At 37.6% G+C, this 20,394-nt stretch overlaps 1 protein-coding gene across 18 annotated transcripts in view; it reads left to right on the forward strand.

The window, feature by feature from the left end:
- NRXN1 (neurexin 1) overlaps positions 1-20,394 on the forward strand; it is a 1,052,009-nt gene that overhangs the window by 523,295 nt on the left and 508,320 nt on the right. For all 18 annotated transcript variants that reach the window (XM_080686544.1, XM_080686543.1, XM_080686548.1 and 15 more), the window contains 2 exons: positions 5,964-6,137; positions 11,395-11,514. In XM_080686544.1, the coding sequence (XP_080542670.1) occupies positions 5,964-6,137; positions 11,395-11,514 (294 nt within the window). The remainder of the gene's footprint in view (positions 1-5,963; positions 6,138-11,394; positions 11,515-20,394) is intronic.

The raw sequence follows: 20,394 nt of genomic DNA on the forward strand, positions 1-20,394 counted from the left end.
ATTCCTACTCAAATTCCAGGTGGTTAATGTTAAATTATAATTTCATCTCTTCTTTCCAAATTATTACTGCTTCACATTCCGTTGTTTCCTAGCCTGCATGGTTTCTATTTGGGGACTTACCTTTTCTGTTCTTGTTTAGCTTTATTTTTTAAACCAGTAGTCATATGTATTCTATTGTGTTACAATTGCCCTTCTTTTGACTTGACTTATCCAACACTATTTACCAGGGCCCCTTTGAAAAATTCTCTCTTCTGGCCACATCTGGCCTTTTTATGCTCTTTTTTGAATGCTGTATTCATTTTATCTCCATGGTAAACCTGTGCTGGTTTCCATGCCTGCAACATATATATATATATATATATATATATATATATATATATATATATATATATATCATTACAACATCATGTGTCCTATACTTTCTTCTGGTCTAAACTCTTCCAGGAAGCTCCACCTCACAATCCAAGTCCATAGGCCCATTCAGCATGAACCTTACAACCTGACCCTTGGGCTTCGTATAATTTTTGTGTCCCTTAATCTGTTTATATCAAACAAGAGGTCCGGTGCACAAAATTTGTGCAGGGGGGTGGGGAAGTATGTCCCTCAGCTCAGCCTGCACCCTCTCCAATCTGGGACCCCTCGAGGGAAGTCCGACTGTTCGTTTAGGCCGGATCCCACCAGGATCGGGCCTAAACAGGCAGTGGGACATCCCTCTCACAATCCAGGACTGCTGACTCCCAACCGCTTGCCTGCCTGATTGCCCCTAACTGCTTCTGCCTGCTAGCCTGATCATCCCCTAACCACTACCCTGCCAGCCTGATCGATGCCTAACTGCTCCCCTGCCAGCCCGATTTCCCCTAACTGCCTTCCCCTGCAGGCCTAGTTTCCCCCAACTGCCGTTTCCTGCAGGCCTGATCACCCCCAACTGCCCTCCCTTGCAGGCCTGGTCCCTTCCAACTGCCCTCTCCTGCCAGCCATCTTGTGGCGGCCATATTGTGTCCACATGTGGCAGCCATCTTGTGTCCATCTTGTGTGTTGGAGTGATGGTCAATTTGCATATTACCTCTTTATTATATAGGATTAGGAGATATTTATCAAGCAACTGTCCTGTTTATATTACCAGGTTCAATGCTGGTAATATGGGCAGCTTAAGAGGTTCTGAATATGTCAGCAGAACCTCTTGAGCTGCCCATAGTGTAGTACAAGACACAGTTCTAGGACACAAATGACTGAAAACTGAATCAAGTAAAATAAAACATGTAAACTTGAAACCTTGATACTCCATTACACTAGAAATAAGGCGACTACCTGGACTCGCTCTTCTGTCTCAGCACAATCAACATAGAATGAGATACACTATAGATGCATAGTCCTTACCAGACATGCCCACATTACCACACCAGTAGCAGTGATGGGCTGAGTGCATGCTATCCCCCAGTGCTCACACACATTCTTTATAATCCTCACAGGAAGGCATTGTTAACCCATTTCACTGGTGAGGAATCTGACTCTTAAAAAAGTTATGTAACAATGTGCCTACACCGAGACAACCAGTAAGTGTCAGAGCCAGGATTTGTAGCCATGTATAACTTAAAAGCTTGTGCATTATTCCCTACTATTCATTACTGCCCAACCACTAGGGAATGGATACCTGTGATATTCACATACATATGTATGCACTTGTGCTAAAGATAAGGGTATTCTTGAGATAAAAAAATAAAACAAACAGATGACAGATGTTTGAGATTATCTGGCTTTGTTTATACATGCTCTCTGCATCTTCTGTGAAAATTACCCCAATTCCATTGTTGCCTTGTCAATTGCATCCATGGTCTGTTTAAAGGGTCTGAATAAAAAGCACTCATAACTTGAAGAAGGGGCAACACACTCTGGGCTTTAAGTCTAGAGGAAACTAGCTTTTAGAGGATGTCCATCCTGGCTCTCCTTCACACAAGGGTCATTAAAAGGCATACCATCCTTCCCATGCCCAGGATGTTACCTGGGAGATCCCATTAGTGCTAATGGGTCATTTTCTTGCTAGCACACCAAGGATCAAAAGGAGAAGCTGCATCTTTGATGAAGTGCTAATGCTGCACAGGTCTCAGGCCACTTAAGGGTTTTCTTTGTTCTCTTCATATGGCAACCCAACAGGGGACCTTAGACCACTGTCTGCCATATGAAGAGTTTATAAGGACCATGTTAAGTGGTGGTACTAAGTGCAGCTTCAGTAATGAAAATGATGCCCCTACTTACAACGCCAAACCCATCCACCTTGGTGTGTTTGAGGCTTGTATCCTGCACAGCTTGAATCGATCATTTCTGCTCTTTAATAGCACAAGGGAAAGCTTACTACTTTTCTTTAATACACTTTAAAAAGTTGTTCAGCAAATAAGTTTGCTAATAGAAAAAAATAGGATTGTGGCAGGAAGTGGGGAAAGGAAGTCAATGCATTTTAGAATTAGTGCTCTCCCCATGTGTTGCCTTACCGTTCTTTCTTCTTTTCTACTGTGACCTCAATATTTATTGAGTTCCCACTGTGCTATATAGCCTGGTACTAGGCACTGTGGGAGAATATAAAACAAAGACATAGTCTCTCTCCTCCAGGAGGTTATCATCACAAAGGACAAGATTGTTTCTCAAATACTAGTGGCCCGGTGCACGAAATTTGTGAACATTAAAAGGGAATTAATTAGAGGAAATATTTTAATATTGCTATTTGCCCTTTCTCTATAATAGAAGTGTCAGAGATGAAAGAAAATTAGTAAAATGTATATGAAAATCTTCCTCCTATCAGAGTGTGGGGTGTGCCATGGGACCCAGAGTCAAGTCCCCACCTGCGCTTGCCTCAAAATCACGTGAGACCCAGACCCAGACCCAGACCCGGCTGGCCCCACCCCCATTGGGCGTGATCCAGACCCAGCAGGCCCCACTCCTGTCAAGCCCTGCCAGGTGGGGAGTGCAGCCTCAGGTCCCCTGGCCTGGCAATGGGCGGGGAGGCGCAGCCTCAGGTCCCCCATCAAGCCTCACTGGGTGGGGGTGCAGCCTCAGGGCCCCCGTCATGCCCTGCCAGGTGGGGGGTGCAGCCTGAGGTCTCCCAGCCTGGCACTGGTGTGGGGGGCATGGCCTGAGGTCCCCCTTCAAGCACTGCTGGGTGGGCGGTGGGCACAGCCTCAGGTCCCCCACCCCAGCCTGGCACCACGCAGCCTCAGGTCTCTGCTGATCGCTCATTAAGGCTCTTTATGGGAACCCCGCCTCCGGTGTGGGTGCAGCCATCTTGTGTTATGGGAACCCAGCCTCTGCGGTGTGCATCGCCATCTTGTGATGGCATTATGGCATGAGGGTCAATTTGCATATTACCTCTTTATTTTATAGGATAGTGTTCCCTACCTAACTTTCAGTACTGAGTTCTATATCTGAAGCAGTGCCAAGAATTCTTTATTTAACACCCACTGTTCCTAATACTACATTTATTAGGTCTAGAGGAGAGCTGGAATTTCCTAACAATTTTAGTTTAATAAACTAGTGTAGGGAGTATTTTCCTGCCTTGACATTTGGCATGTAACAATATGACTCTCAGCCCACGATCTCAGGTGTGCAAGAAATCTATCTCTATTTTTCTATAACTCACCTTGGTTTCTACATTGAGGTATGACTTGTTGAGTTAGTGAAAATATCATCTCAGGCAATTTTAGTTTTCTTATTTCCCTGGGATTGTGTCTAAATTAAGTGGGGTGAGGGATTTCCCAGGGTACCAATTTGGGGGATGTAGAGAGAGATTGCACAGGAGCTGCTCTTGGATATTTTATATTCATAGCTCAGGTGCTCAATGAATTGTTACCTAGCACCTTCATTCTTGTATGCATAACCCCTTCAAGTCAGTCATTTTCTGCTTATTTTTTGTGCCACTCAGGGAATTGTTCTGTTGCTCCCCCACCACAGTAGACTATGGGAAGTTCTGTGAGTCTGCCTAAACTCTCAGCATGTCCAAATTTACCATGCAGCCATTTCTTCTCAAGGATCTCACTGTCGCTTCTGAGTTCTCTTAGGGAAATGCACACAGATCAATATCACCCCATAAGCCTACCTGAGGTTTTAGCATCCCCCACAGCTCACCCTCAAATCAGAGCACAATGTCTTCTTTTTGGCATTCACCAATGACTGAGCTCATATGTCTTCTCCTCCAACTTTCTCTTCCACTTGCCCACAGGAGAGGCAGAAAAGCTTTGCTCTTCTTATGTAATTGCCTGTATATTCTACTTTACTCCTCTACAAGTCTTGGCTTTTAAGACTCACATATAGAAAGATAATTTGTAACTTTAGTTTATGATTCATTTCTCTTCTCTGAGGCATCTAAAACACAATGGCTTGAAATTTAAGAGAGGAAAGTCTAAGGAGAAAAAGGAAATGTGTAGAAAAAAATCAAATTATTTCAAAAATAGTATTGCAGCTCAGACCAAGAACATGCCACCTTTTAATATTAGTAGTTAACAGTCAATAGATGGTTATGTTCTTTAAGAGGTGGAGGAAGTAAAAACAATCAGTACCTTCAGTGAAAATTATGCAAGATTAATGATATTCCAGTGTAATACTTAGAGCCTTAGTTAGTAGGTCAGTGACCTAAGTTCTCAGTTTTTATGGCTAAATGACTTTCAGCAATCTGTGTACTCATCAATGTAATTCAAAAGTGTTATATCTGTGGATAGGTTTTTACCCTACCTATAAGCTAACAGGGTAGCTTATTACTGGTTCACAGATGCTGGCAGAATACATAAGGTTTCTGGGTCAAAGACCCAGTACCTTATTACTCATGACTAAACAAACAGCATGTGTATCGGTTCTCCTTGCTCCCAAGTCCCATGAAGACAACACAGAGGGGTCCTAATAAGCATGAGTAGTGCCAGGGATTAGTGTTAAAATGGGGAAGAGATATCAAGTGGCATGAAAGTTAGAATGGTTAATGTGAGAGGAAATTCAAATGACAAAAGTCAGAAGTAGCTAAAGAGAGTATATTTATCAGGACTTGTAGACAGGGGCAGTGTATTATGGAATTTGGGGGTCAACCTCCTTATGTTCTGCATTGATTAAGCGTTTAATGAACCAGAGTCCATTAATTACATCTACTCAATGCCATTTAGATATGGTGAATAATCTGTGATGGGAAAGGAAACAGAGTCAAACATAAATTGCAGTTTATTTGTTAGAGTAGTGGCCCATAAACCTAGACACATGAAGATGACAAAGTAGAGCAAAGTGCTGCATTAGAAACTGTAATAAAATTTGGGGGGCAATTGACAGCTTGTTAAAAGATCCCAGTGTAGCATGAAGAATTCAAAGTGGTATAACTTTAGAGGAAAAAAAACTGAAAAAGGACAAAAAATTCAGGTATATGTAGACTATTTTGGGAGTAAGTTAGCAAATAAAATAGGTACAGGGAAGGATAATGGGCTTAAGCACAGTAGAAAAAGTAATTTTAGACCCTAGAGAGAATTTGTTGAACTTCTAATTAACTGAAGTTCAGTTGACTGTCTATTGACTGTGTATTACATATTTTCACTATGATGGATACTTATATTTTCTCTCAGTTAATCCTCACATAACCCTCTGAGATAGGTTTTATTTCTATTTTAGAAATGAGACTAGTAATGACCAGAGAAACAAACAAACAAACAAAAAAACTAATTGTTAAAGTTACAGAGTTGGAAATAATGGGGCTCAGATTTCAATGTAGGAACATGTAACCGCTTGGCCCATGTTCCTCCCTCTTGGCCACACTGTATGACACTCAGTGCATTCTATTGGTTTGTAAGTCTGCCTAAACTTTTAGGAAGATGACTAGTTTTAAAATTACTTTGTTTTTATTAATTTAATGACAAGTAAACCTCACTATATTTTTTCCTGTCCCATTGTATGTTTAAAGTCAAGGACAAGTTCCTTTTGTGACCAAAACTTTGATCTTTCCACAGGTGACTTGTATATAGGAGGAGTGGCGAAAGAAACATACAAATCCTTGCCAAAACTCGTCCATGCCAAGGAGGGCTTTCAAGGCTGCCTTGCATCAGTTGATCTAAATGGACGGCTTCCAGACCTCATCTCAGATGCCCTTTTCTGCAATGGACAGATCGAGAGAGGATGCGAAGGTACTAGATTTTGTTATATCACACTCTAATAATTCCAATTCTAGCTGTAAATGAGAAGAAATCTCTCTAGCCAGCAAAATTCATTTCTGCCAACCCCCCACTTAGGGCTTAGAAATCCTTATTCTTGTTTTTAACCTTTCAACCATAAATCTTAGTTTTTCTGGACTGTTTGCAGGCCTACACTATGCCTGATGTCAAACAGGAGCTATATCCATGGTTCTTGTTATATTCCGCTTTTTTGCATTCTTTAGTTTACACAGTGTATTAATCAGTTTTGCGATGCTTGCTTTATAACATTGAATAGACATCCCATTTAGACTGGGAAAATATATTTATTCCAGCAAGTGTTAATCAGTTTGAGCCTGTTGTTTGAAATATACATTCAATAGGATATAACAAGAGAATAAAGTTTAGATACCATTCTCAAATTACTTTTTGGTTTGTATCTACCCAGCAGCATGATCATATATATTACCAGTTTGTTTTAGCAAAAATTGGTTTCTCCTATTACTCAAGACTAGTATTCCATACTTCAGAAATGTGTTCAAGTATTTTCCCGTTCTTTTGTGCTTTCTATCAGACTAAGATCTTTAGGAGTAGTTTTTGATTGCTACTTCCATTTTAGATAATTTTCACTTCAACACCTCAGATTATTTGAGGCAATTCTCCCTCCATAAATGTACTTTAATCACATCATCTTGAATTTTGTGGTTCTGAATGTGTTTCTGCTTCTCCTTTAATGTTGAACACAGTTTGGGCCATTTTGAAAACTTTAAATTCATAAGGAAATTTTCCATGGGAGAGAAGCAAAGAGAGAAATGTGAATTCCTATCCCCTGGGAGATTATGAATCATTTCATCTCAGCCCAAATAATGCCATTAGACTTAGCAACTACCTAAGCACATGGGAATTTTTTTAAATTTGAGAATATATTTTTTTCTCTCGGCAACATATATTTCCTTGAAAAATCAGGTGAAATTCAAACTATATTTTAAGCCTGCCGGAAGGTAAGGCTATTTAATGGACATCTCTGTCAAATTCATTTTTAATGCTATCACCACATTTGTTTTCTTTCTTTCAAAGTTTGGAATAACACATTCTGTAAAACAGAGGGGAAACTTGTGTTTTTTCTTTTACCAGTTTAGCAAAGCAAAGTTGTTAAGTGAATAGCTCCGTTCTAGTGAATAGATACAATAATGTGAGATACAACTTGAATACTTGGATGTGGTCTAATTCGTGAGAATAAGTACATTTAAAAAAAAGTACTACAAACTATTCTGAAATATTATTTTTCAAAAATATTTGAAAATACCGGTTGCCCACATCTCACCCATAAAAAAATGGTGAGAGAAGACAGACACATTCACAACTAAACACACATCAGATAGAAAACCACAAACACACATGATCCCCCACCACTGGCACATGGTATGAGAGGAAGATGTATTGAGAAAGAATATTAGCAGAAATGATATTTCATGTTATTTTCCAACATAATCTAGTGGGCAAGTTGGTTAAGGTGACTGAATTTTATATCCTCTTGGAAAACCATAAACTTCATTCAGTAGATGATAACAATGATTTCTTCCTTACCTTATGTAGGATGCCTTAATATCTGAGGTTTAATAATTTTCACCCTCTTTTACCTCATTTTCCTTTTTTTTTCTTGGAACATTACTTTACCCCTGCCTTTCTGCCTTGACATTTTCCTCATTTTTTAATTCCAACATCAATATTAACAACTTTTAATTTATGATTATTTCTATCCTATATGTTTTTTAGGAATCTCAGATGTACCTGTCATAGGTGTAATTACATGCTTTTAGGATTTGTGCTCATATTCTAAATACTCCATAAATTCTCTCTCTAGATATTATTGTCTCAAGAATTTTGAGTCCAAATCACATTGGACTCACTTTCATATTAATAGAAATAGTAAAAATTTGGTATAACCAAATATCTTTTCAGTATTTTTCATCATTCCTACCCAAAAGGACCTAAAAATCTCTAAGCCCCTTTTATGTAAGAAGTTCTTGGACTTCCCTAAATATTCACTTGCTGCTTTTCATTTCTAACTAATCTTAGTTGGTAAGAGCTCATGTTGTTTATACCATATATTAGCTAGGGGAGGGAGCTTGCACATTCCTTGAGGATGAATCTTTCTCCAACTTTAGCCAATGTCAGAAATGCTGGCATAATTGTTAAAACCCAGTTACTGGACACCACCCCCAGGGGTTCTGATTCAGTAGGTCCAGGATGGGGCCCAAGAATTTACATTGATAACAAGGTCCTAAATGAAGCTGATGCTATTGGTCTGAGAAACACACTTTGAATTCTATTGCTTGAGATGGCATTGCCTTGCTTACATAAAAGGAAAGGTGGACTGGTAACCAGGCTCAGTTCAGCTCAATATTGAGTCCAGTCAACTTTCATAGATGAAGTTAGTGATTTTTTAAGTTAGATACTCTTTGCATATAGACTCCTAACATTCAGTCCCAAAATGCATTTTTAAGTGACAGAAATAATTATTAAAGCTACCATTGAGCACTGGTGACATTAAGTTCACATATGCTATTTTATTTACTCAAAACTATATAAACTAGGTATTACAGACTTTTTTAGATAAGTAGGTCAAGCCTCGGAGTGGGAGGTGACCTTTCTGAGGTCACACGGCTAGTAAGTGGATGATGGATGCTTCGAACCCAAGTTTACCTTACGTAAAGCCCAGACATCTAACCACTTTTAGCTGTTGTCTCTTCGGTTTCCAGAGATTGTAGTTTTACCTTCACTTTCCTTTCCTTTTCAGACATATCCTTATCTTCTAACCACTTAATACAAATGTCCTTGTGGCTGGCTTCTAATTTTTGTGTGTGATAAAAATAAAGGGACATGATATAACTAAAGGGAAAAATAAATTGCAGGCCAGATGCCTGCCAATGTTTAAATATTGTTCTAGAAAGTGAGTATTTTGAAAAATGTATCTTGTCAGGCATAGGCATGCATTCTCTTGTAATACCGGAATATAAAAAGACTGTTGTGATAATGAAAAAAAAAAGTAATAAAGCATGTCTTCATGCCCACATAAATTTTGGCAGGTACCCTGAGTTGCTGCTCCACAATATGAGGAGATTACTCTTTAGGGTTGCAGTTTTACCAGTTTCAGAGTTTAGCATCATTTTGTAATTGTATTTCTGATCATTATTGCAAAAATGAAAATCTGGCCCTTCATCAGCGTTTGCTCCTGCTCTTTTCTGCAGGGGAGCACCTATCCCTTGATCAAACAGCTGCAGGGCTTGCACCACTCCTTGACCTGATGCTTATCCCAGGAAGGAATGGGCTAAGGACTATTACTTTAAGAGTTTGTTCTTCTTTTTTTTTTTTTTTTTTTTCCAGTCAAACACTATTTTCAGTCTCTACTACCATGAGATAAAGATCATCAGACCACTTACCTCTCACAGATTAGAAGAACAGTAAAAACTAATACAGTGGTTCTTGGTTATTTGATGCAATAGTTGAGAAAAAGTATTACATCTCTTCAGTCTCCCAGACCTGGAGATTATTTTAATTATTAATAACAACTGTTATTAATGGTAACTATTATTACTATTATGCCAAAAATTATTGTTATTATATAGTTAGTATTTACAATATTATGGTTGTGAAAATTCACGTAGGTTAGGCTAAATTTAATAACTTTCTATGAACAATACCTTTAAGAAAACCATAATAGAAATCTGATTGTAAGGATCATGTTTAAATGGACATTTTGCAAAAACATTAACTTATATAAAGGCTAATTTTAGATATAATTCTCACTCACTAAAGCAGTTACCCCAATTACTGGTGTCTATTTTGACATTTTCATAAAACCTATATAATTGTGTTTACTACCGAATACTTTAAATTTTTATTCTAAAGTTATTTAGTTGTCTAGTATTCCATTTTCAACCTTCCCTAAGTTAGGTCTTAGTATTGAGGTTCTACAATGCAGTCAGTCACTTCGGTAATGTGCTCATATCTATCCAAGAGGAAAAACTACAGAAGCCCTTTTAACTTTCCTTCATTTCATGTCATCAGTTCAATTAATCTTTTCATATATGTACACACACACATATATATAGTAAAATTCTAATGAATTGCCGCTTTCTTATTTTTGGCTTAAGATTTATGGCTGTTCGTATGAATTTATTTGCTTTACATAGCACTTCTCTCCCCCTTTACAGCAGCATGCTTTCTGAATCTGAACGTTCTCCTGTGTTTGCCCCATTTCAGTATTGCTTACTAACATTTAATATATTTTGCTTTTTTTTTTTATTTTGCTGACAAAGTTGCATTGATGAAAGCTGACTTGCAAGGTAGATAGCCCTGTGTGTACAAAACAAGACTGAAACCCCATAAGACAGAGTGGAAACCACCAAATAACATTTTTTTTTAACGTTTTTGCAGTAACTGTTGTTTGGGTTCAGATTTAATTTTTCTCCTTTTTTGCACATTGTGCAAGAAACCTCATTCTGTAGCATAGTTTGCATAAAGGCTTTCAGTCTTGACTATGTTTGTATAGTGGTTACCTTTAGTGCTTTTATCATCCTTCTTTTAGTTCTTTGTTTTTCAGTGTTTTAGTTCTGATTCTTTAGAAATAGAATAGCATTCTTTTTACTTGTATGTTAAAATGGGGCATGTCATATATACAGTTATTCATTTTAAGTTTAATTGCATGAAACTGTCAAAGCATGTGAATTGATACTTGCCAACATACCTATCCGAAACACCCAACAATCATAACTTTATCCATAGTTTGTGCAGGGAAACTTCTAGAAGCCCTAGGACATTTTTGCATACCTCTCTTCAGTTATTTTGCCAATCTTCTCTCAATTTCATGAAGTTATAATCTCTATTTTTCATGGTGTCTCTATTCATTGGTGAAAAGTTAAGGAGATCCATGCATTTTTCTGAAATTCAAATGGGGATAGAGAATTATGGACGATGCCTAAATCATACTGGAAGCTTTGTGCTTGCTTTTACTATTTGTTGGTTTCATTTACTATTATAATGTATTTTTGTCCTGCACTTGAAACTTCAGAAAACATTCCTATTACAGCTTCTCTGTTTCTAATTCAGATGTGTGAACTAGACTTTCAAAACTGGTTTGGTCATATACTTTGAGGTGTTGGCAACTACTATATGTGACCTAGCTCGTGTATAAAGCACTTTGGGATTTTTAAATAGGAAACCAAGTTTCTTTTGGATCGTGTTACAGGGCCCAGCACAACCTGCCAAGAGGACTCGTGTTCCAATCAAGGCGTGTGCCTGCAGCAGTGGGATGGCTTCAGCTGTGACTGCAGCATGACTTCCTTCAGTGGCCCGCTCTGCAATGACCGTAAGTACCTGTGCGCACGCGGACTGATACTCATCTTTGTTACAGTTTGATGTCCAGGCTCTCTAATGGGGACTCTTCATAGGGTCTGTAAGTTACACAGTCCTAAGCAGGTGAAGCAGTTGTTTCTACAGAAAAGAACTACTTAAATACTAAAGTATTAATCAAGGATGCTATAAGCTACCTGTTAGGCTGATGATGGTGATTCTTTGTTTTTCCACTGTTGTCCATTGTTTTGAATTGCTAATGGTCACCTGTTGAAAATAATGTTTTTATGTCCTATGTGTGACAGTTCACCCTGGTTTTTTGAAAGATACTTCATATTGCTTTATATAAAGTAATGTTTAATTTTGTAAGGTTACATCTTGAGGGCTGTAATTTTAGTAAATGGTGACAGTTCTCATTATGGTTTTTCCACTCTATTGTATTCAGGCCTATAGCTACCTTTTACTTTAAAAACGTGTTTAAACTTTGTCCTTGAAGTACTCTCCCTTATATTTTAGCCACTTGTGGGTTTTCCCTCTTTTGTTTAACAATATAAGCATGACAAAGAAACACAGTGTTCACCTTGTATTGTGGAATATCTGGTAGTGTCTAAGCTGTGTGATTGCAGTGAGGATTTTAAGACTGAATTAACTGGGACAGAGAATGATGTTCTGTTTCTAAATGTTAAAATAGATCATGCTTTATAGCATTTCATCAAAACGATAAAAACATTTCCTACAAAACATTGCATTTCTGTACTGAGAAAATATTTGTGACAAAGCTTCCTGGTTGTAAAATAAGGTACCTGCTTTATGTTTGTAAATGCTATCACATTTAAGGAAAGCTCTAGGATGATGGGATAGGCGAAGGCTGGGCTTGAGAATGGATTTAAGGAAAGACTATGTTCATTTTGACCTTTTTCTATCAGAGACTCTCTTCATGTCCATAGATAATATGTATGACAATGTTGAAAATGGGGTCAAACTATAATATTTCATTGAACTGAGTTGTTGCCAAGCAATAGTGTACAATTCCCCATCTCTCTTCAAATTTCTTATCCAAAATATTGAATGCAGGTATAACAAGCAATTAATGAAAAGTAAAATAGTACCTGGAAGATACTTGTAAAGATCACACCACCATAGATGGAGAAATATTTAGTCTCCATTCTACCGGTGACATCTTTCATAGAATTACAAGTAAACTTTCACACATTTGCAAACACTGTATTTCTACAAATCAAATCACACAAACCACCTCATTTGGGGTTATGTGAATAACCTTATATAAGATTCTGTAAATACTTATATGTACATAAAGCAAAGCAAATAACTTATAGATGATTTTAAAGATATGTATTTGTGTACACAGAATAGTAACTTCCATAGAAAATAACATAAACTTATGCTGAAGAACAACAAGAAGACTAATAATTTGTTATGCTTTTATTATGGCAAAGTTTTAAGCTTGTTTGATCCTGACAGATATGTGATCACATGTGCTAGCTGAGAGAGCTTTGTGCATGAAAATGTTTTTCATTTGCTAAAGAACTTTCATTGCCAAACTTTGCTTAATCTAGTTTATATGTTTTATAAAACAGTTGCCATTTGGTTGTGTCAGGTTGTGTATTCTCATATACCGGTTAAGTAGGAAGAATATAATTTTCTGTATCTATTTGCTAGACATTTCCCAAAGGAACATCGAGATCCTACTTTAAGTATCATGCTGTCTTCAAATCATTTTTACAGAAAATTATTTGACTGCAGCTCTGGGTGATAGTAGTGGTGATGACAATGATAAGACTATTTGTTATTTTCTTGTAAATAAGGTAAATGTCATCCAATAACTGTGTCTCCTGATATGCCTCATGCACAAATCAGCATGAAAATTACTTGGAGGGTTCTCAGAATACATGCATTTTGATTAAATCATTACCTCTTAGTGGGTTTTCTGGAAATGTGAAAGAGTTTCTTGGTTTGTACTTGGGAGTTTTGGTAGTGAGGATATGGAGGTACAAATCAATATTTAAAAGCAAATCTTATTTTTGTATGAACTATAATTTGTAGAAAGTACAGTAGTAACTATAAACTTAAGGATGTGCGAATGATATGGCACTAAAAGTTGCATGACACATTTTCTTCACATTTTAAATTTATCCAAATCAGCCTTTTCTCTCATTCTGTTTCTCTATAAGTTGCACAAGTAGAATTAGTGTGATTCCTGGAATTTTAAAAACTTTTTCTGTATAGAGATTGACTTAAAAAATCAACTTAGTTTTTTATTCATAAATTCTGTGACTGCAGCCTTCAACTGCATAGAAAACAAACAAAAAAGGAAAATAGACATAAAACTTTTCAAAAGAGGAAAGAACAAAAACACACCACATTGCAAAGGAGATCCGCTCCCCCCACATTCCCCAATAGACCTAAATGTCATCTCTCTGATAAGTTTCATAGAGTGGTGAGAATAACTAGAACATTTTATTTATGTTAGCCTGGAGATATAATTTACAATGGGAAGATGGGAATACTTTGTAGCTTGTAAGGGTAATCTTGGATAAATCATACTAATTAATGAACGTAAAGGAATCTTTCAAAAAAAAGAGGCATTTAAGCAAATGATGGAAAAACCTACCTCTAAAGAAAACTGTGTGTGAAATCATTTCTTCCCTAGAAAATTGCCATCTAAATGACCTATTTGTTGACAAAAACAATTGCTGTGAGTGTGTATGGGTCTGTGCACAAGTGTGAGTGTAGTGGACTTAATTCCTCAATTCTTTCATATCGATGCCATAGTTTAGGTACCCAATATTATTTTTTCTGGTTATTGTAGTAATCTGTAGTTTGAGTTTTTCACTTCTTATTCCTCCCTCCTCCAGTTCACCCCATGCCTCCATACCAGTTCTTCCTTCCTGTTCTCCCTACTTGACATATCATCCACTCTTCCTGGTTCTCCTGACTAGAGATAATATTTTCTTCCTCTGAATTCTATGGGGTCTTGTTAATGCTGTTTTATCAGCCATCACTCTCCACTTTATAGTTATTTATGTTTGGTCTTATCTCCTTGTAAGACTATGTGCTTCGTTCAGGGACAGTATTCTTTATCTTTTTGGCTCATGAGCTCAGTGTTTTGCATATCGTGTTGCATGTAAGTGCTGATCATAGTAGCTCACGAAATCAAAGTGGACTAGGTGAATTAATCTTATACTAGTATAAGGATTTCTAGTACACCTCAGTGGCCAACAATGCTCTCCAAAATTCATCAATTCGGAGTTCATGAACCTCCATGGTCTGACTCCAGCTTTCATTTTCATCTTTATCTATTGCAGAACCTTGTCCATGAGACATATTACTGTCAATTATCTTACCTGTGGCTTTCTGAAACATGACACTTTCCCATTCTCCTCCCATTGCCTATGCTAACTTCTTCTCTTGGAGGATGCACTCATTCTACCTGGAATACATTCCTTTCACTCTATCTGCTTAAAAAATTATATCTTCATTTTCAGTCTCTACTTAAACTAGAAGCTTCGCTGGTCTTCTGAGCTGAGCATTACCTTTCCCTCTTTTAAAAGAGAAACAGTTTTTGTACTTTCTACATATTATAGCTATTTGTGAACTTTATTTTGGATGTAATCACTTATTGAGTGCTTGCTATGTGCCAGGTCTGAGAGTTTACATTCCTTATATAAAGTCTACCTATAACCTATATATGCTTGCGTGCACACGCGCGCACGCACACACTCACACACATCACACACCTCACCACCATCATCAAACCATTATACTCCAATAATCCTTTTCTGCTTTTACCTATTGGTCCAGAATAGAATGTAACTATATTAATTAATTTAACATCAGGTTGGGGAAGATGAATATGGCTCTGATCATATGGAAAATAGCAAACATAATAACATTGTCACATTACATAAGTATAGAAATGTTGTGTGCCAAATTATAGTTCAGCTTCAACAGTGTCTGTTACCATAAGGGGCGGGGGTGCAGGGGCATGGGAGGGGAGAGTGCCTGAATCTGTGGTGCAAATTGTTGAAACTTGAGGCATTTAGGGTTGCTTTTACTTTTTCAGTGCGTTTTACTTCTCCAAAATTGATTCACTGGGAGCTCTTGTGAACAAAGTGAAGATTAATCATGGTGAATTCTCAGAATCCTGTATGATTAAATAAGTTTAAACAATATATAATTTATTAGCCATTTACTAATCAAGAAGATATGTAAAGAGAATAACATGTCAATTCTCCAACTGTATGGAATGAGATCATCATGGGAATTTTTTTAAAGAAGAAGTATAACTTTGTTGCTGTGGATGTGCCTAGCTAGTGCATAAGAACTGCAAATTATTGTTATGTAAATAACACCATGTTTTGCCAATCACATAATTAACAGGTACTATGTGCATGCTATTTATATATTATACATCTTACCTTGTCAGTCTTCAAAAATATTATTTTCAATTTACAAGTGAGTATCTTGAGGCATGGATTGTTTATATAACTTCTTAGAGCTGAAATGGCTAGTGATTGGCACAGAGTGATTTTTGGATGTAAGTCTGCCTAATTTCAAGCCTATATTCTTATTTGCAGCCACAATTTCTCTCACAAAAGGATAGATTTATTTTCAGTGTTATTGAAATCCCCCTGCTACAAAATTCCCTAGACATTAGTAATGACTAGCCTTTAGCATTGTGGATCTCTTCCCCATCCTCATCTGACTCTTGACTCTTATATTTAATTTTAAACTGTAGGTTGCATGAAACATGCTCTACCCCTCAACTGCTCAGTTGCCACGTCTAAAGATGAGTGAAAAATTTATGGCTGTCTAAGGTGGCTGTCATTAACTTCCAGTTCTCTTAAAAAGTCATACTGATTATGAAAGAGAGATGGTAATTTTCTGTGACTTTTCTATGACAGCCTAGGTTGCTCAAAAACAATAATTTAATAATTTCATCATGAAATCAGGCAGAGATATTTCCCAAGGTTCTCTTACTTGAGTCAGATTCACCATGGGTCTTAGGGGACATGAGCTGCTAAGATTCAGAATTGTGTGACCAATGAATGTGTACCAAGTGTTTCATTATGTTGATTACATCTCAGTTTTCTCTCTCTACAATGTTAATGTAGAAAGGGGAAAAAAATGAAGTGAGAGGTTAGCAGTGTGGTCTTTGAAGGTTTTTGGAAGACACAGACAGTGCATCAAGCCAGATCATGAAAAGTCACTATGAGATTAATGGTAAGGGTGTAGGGAAGGGAAAGAAAGCTCTGGAGAAATGTGCAGAGTCCAGAAAAAGGTCATGATAAAAATAACGTTGTGCTTGCATTAGGAATAATTCTGTTCATAAAGAAAAAAATTATGTGAAGAAAATGCACCTTGCCCAGTGATCCTTCTTCCTTCCCTGAATAAAGGATTCTGAGTCTTTAACAAAATTTACTGTAGCAATTAAAAAGTGTCGGGTTCTCTTATAGGGAGGAATTACGATCTCCTTGGCAGCTTGCTTCTCTGGTAGCATTCTGGTAGCAGCGTAAAGTGCAAGGGTGAGCTGTTGGCTCTGGGTATTATGGAGTGTACGATTTTAATGACCCTAATAATCTAAAATCTCACACATTTCAGAAAATGGCCTATGGAGCCTGTGGCGTAATCTCCCCAGGATTTGTTGAGATAGGAAGGTACAAAGGCATTTCTTAACTTGAAATGATTTCGGAATGAAACAAGTTTCTTAAAAGGATGAGCTGACATAGAAAAATGTTAAAAAAAAAAAAGTGGGTCGCGAATAAGGAGGAGGCTACATGTCACAGAGACAGTGGAGACTGTGTTCGTGTAGGTGCGAATGCTTCTTATAAATCTGTAACATATGACCCTTTAGGGAGAGAAACAGATGGAATATGTAGTGGTACGTAAAGAATATATTTTGCTAGCTTTCTTCACTTGTATGAGTGAGTGTATATTTTGGTGCTTGGCATCTCCTGTTGGGAAGCTTTCAACACCTCATCTGGATTCCAGCAGCTCGGGGCAATGCTAACACAGGAATGGTGTTGGTTCAAAGCAGGCCTTTGGCTATGTTTGCAAAGCATCTCCAGGTCATGACACGATACATAAATATCCCAGCCAGATTCCATGTCAAATCCTTGAGGGTCTCTCAACTGCCAGACTTTGTGGAATCTGAACTGAGGATCAGGATTCATGTAATCACTGTCCTCACAATAAGACCATGTTGCTGACACTGGGGGTCCAACTTCCATGACATCAGTTATAAATCTGCTTTTTCAGGTCCCAATCAGGGCAAGTGCTTCATTTTACTAAATTAAAATCAGAAAAAGTGTTAAACTACCATTCCTTTCGGCCGCAGGAGACATCATGGAAGTAATTAAGTTGGATTTTAGTATGTCGGGCACATTCCTTTTATTGACAGTGGTAATATTTCTGTAAATCAAAACCTGGAAACATTTTCAGTGTTGTTGAAGTGCCAAAGATAAAAAACTAAGGTTCTTAAAATGAAATCTCCTGAAACTAAAATTGATCTATGGAGTGCCCTTTGAGAGGATGGTGCCCAAGTTGTGAATGCGACCTCTCTTCTGGAATTCAGTGTCTACAAGCTGTATGATGGCCACAATTATACTTTTTATTTTTTAGCTGAGTCCTTGAAAGTTATAGTGGTGTAAACCCAAATGGAGTAGCTCTGCAGTACCAGCTCACATTCATGGTTTTAAGGTCACCTGGAAAATCTTCTCTCCTGGACCCCAATATTTCCTTTCCTAGTGTTGTCAGTAGGTTCAGTGGTCAGTAGGTTCAATTGACATTTATTTCCCTGGCATCTCTGCATTCTTTCATTCCATATTTAAGATTCTCCATAATCTTTTTCAACAAATACAACTCCACAACGTGCTTTATTTCCCATATGCTCAGGCATCAACTCTTTGATCCAGACATGGACAGAGACCCACTGGTATAGTCGCTGAATGCTCTCTATGCCTTCATCTCTGCTCAACGATTCCCTCCTCCGGATTGTCCTCCTTTCTCTGCCTTCCACTCTGCCTAAGAAAGGTCAGCCCATGGAGATGACCCAGCTCAAATTAATTCACTCAGAGCGGAATAATCCTCAGTTCATGGGTGATTTCTTCTGCTTCTGAATCTCCAAACATTTACTGTCTGACAGGTGTCTTCTTATGTGTGACTATATCTTCCATTCCATTCTATTTGTTGGTATTATTTCTCACAGTGTCTAGCACATATTAAATGCTCAGTAATATTTTAAGATTGGTGTTTTCTTAAGACTATATATTTTTAGATCAGCTTTAGAGTCACAGCAAATTAAAATGAAGGTACAGAGATTTTCCATATGTCCCCTGTCCCCACACATGCATCACCTCCCCCACTGTCAACATCTCTCACCAGAGTGGTACATTTGTTACAATTGGTGAACCACATTGACACATTCTAATTACCCAGTTCATAATTTACAAGCTAACTGATATGTGTGCCCCTATAGTTCTATTAAGAAAATACCCACATGTTATATAATCACTGGCAGGGGTAATGTGTTATGTTTTGTCACATTACTGTAAATACATTTTCATTGTCTTTATTCCTGATAGTGAGGACCCTTGTGGAATTAATCTCCTGTAGAAACTGAGTGCTGTGAGTACAGATGTGTGTGTCTGTCTGAGGGCATGTGGGTGAGTATGTGTATGTACATGCACACATACCATGGGCAGTGGAATTAGAAGCATCACTTTCTATTTTCTTCCAATCTTACTGAAATCCTGCTTTGTATATTAACTCATTAAATTTAACAAATTCTGGGACCTTAAGTTGTTTCAAGATGACTGTTCTTGTTTAATTTACTTTTTTCTCGTTAATTAGCTGATACCTGCAGGAATAATGACATTACTATGAGATGCTACACTGCTTATTTGATCTTTTTTAGCTAAGCTTTATCAACACCGGGGTATTTTTCTAGCACTAACATAAGCTTTCTTGCAATTTCGCTTATAACAACATATCACTTGTAATAACATATTCTTGACCAACTCTCTAAATGTCACCTTTGCAACAGCTCTGGCAGAGCCAGATTGATCTTATATAAATTGAATTAGTAATAATCTTTGGTGTTTTTCCTCTCCATGAAAAATATGATGAAGATGGTTCAGTTGCATATACAAATGCCAAGTGCAAAAGGCTCACTTAGACTAATTGCTCTGGTTCAGTATTATAGGAGAATTTGCCTAATATCAGCTTAATAAAGATGATGGATATTTACTACATTCCAATCCACCTAAACCACCATCAGTCTGCCAAGTCCACAGTGACAGCATGAGAAACAGAACTTGCTTGGTTGTTGGAGGGGTTGAGAAAAAAAGCTTAAAATGTAAATTCTAAGAACACTAGAATTAGTCAAATTAAAAAAAAAAAGCCCAGGTGACTGGCTCAGTGATTGAGTTTTTACCTATGAACTAGTAGGTCACAGTTCCATTCCCAGTCAGAGCATATGCCCAGGTTGCAGGCTCAGTCCCCAGTGTGGAGCGTGCAAGAGGCAGCTGATCAATGATTCTCTCTCATTATTGATGTTTCTTTCTCTCTCCCTTTCCCTTCCCCTCTGAAATCAATAAATGTATATATATAATTTTAAAAAGAGGTAGTACAGTAAAGGGGCTGGAGTAAATCAGTGGTTCCCAAGATATGATTTTTGGACCAGTAGTACCAAAACAATCTGCAGATTTGTTAGAAATGTGTATTCTCACATTCCAGAGCCTCCTGAGTTAGCAACTGTTAGATAGGGCCCAGAAACCTATATTCTGAGAGCCTCCAGATTATCTTGATACACACCTAAGATTGGGAACTGTTAGATTAGATGATCTCTAACATCATCTTCTTAATTCTCTGCTCT

Source organism: Plecotus auritus (assembly GCF_963455305.1).
Source record: "Plecotus auritus genome assembly, chromosome: 8".
Lineage (NCBI taxonomy): Eukaryota > Metazoa > Chordata > Mammalia > Chiroptera > Vespertilionidae > Plecotus > Plecotus auritus.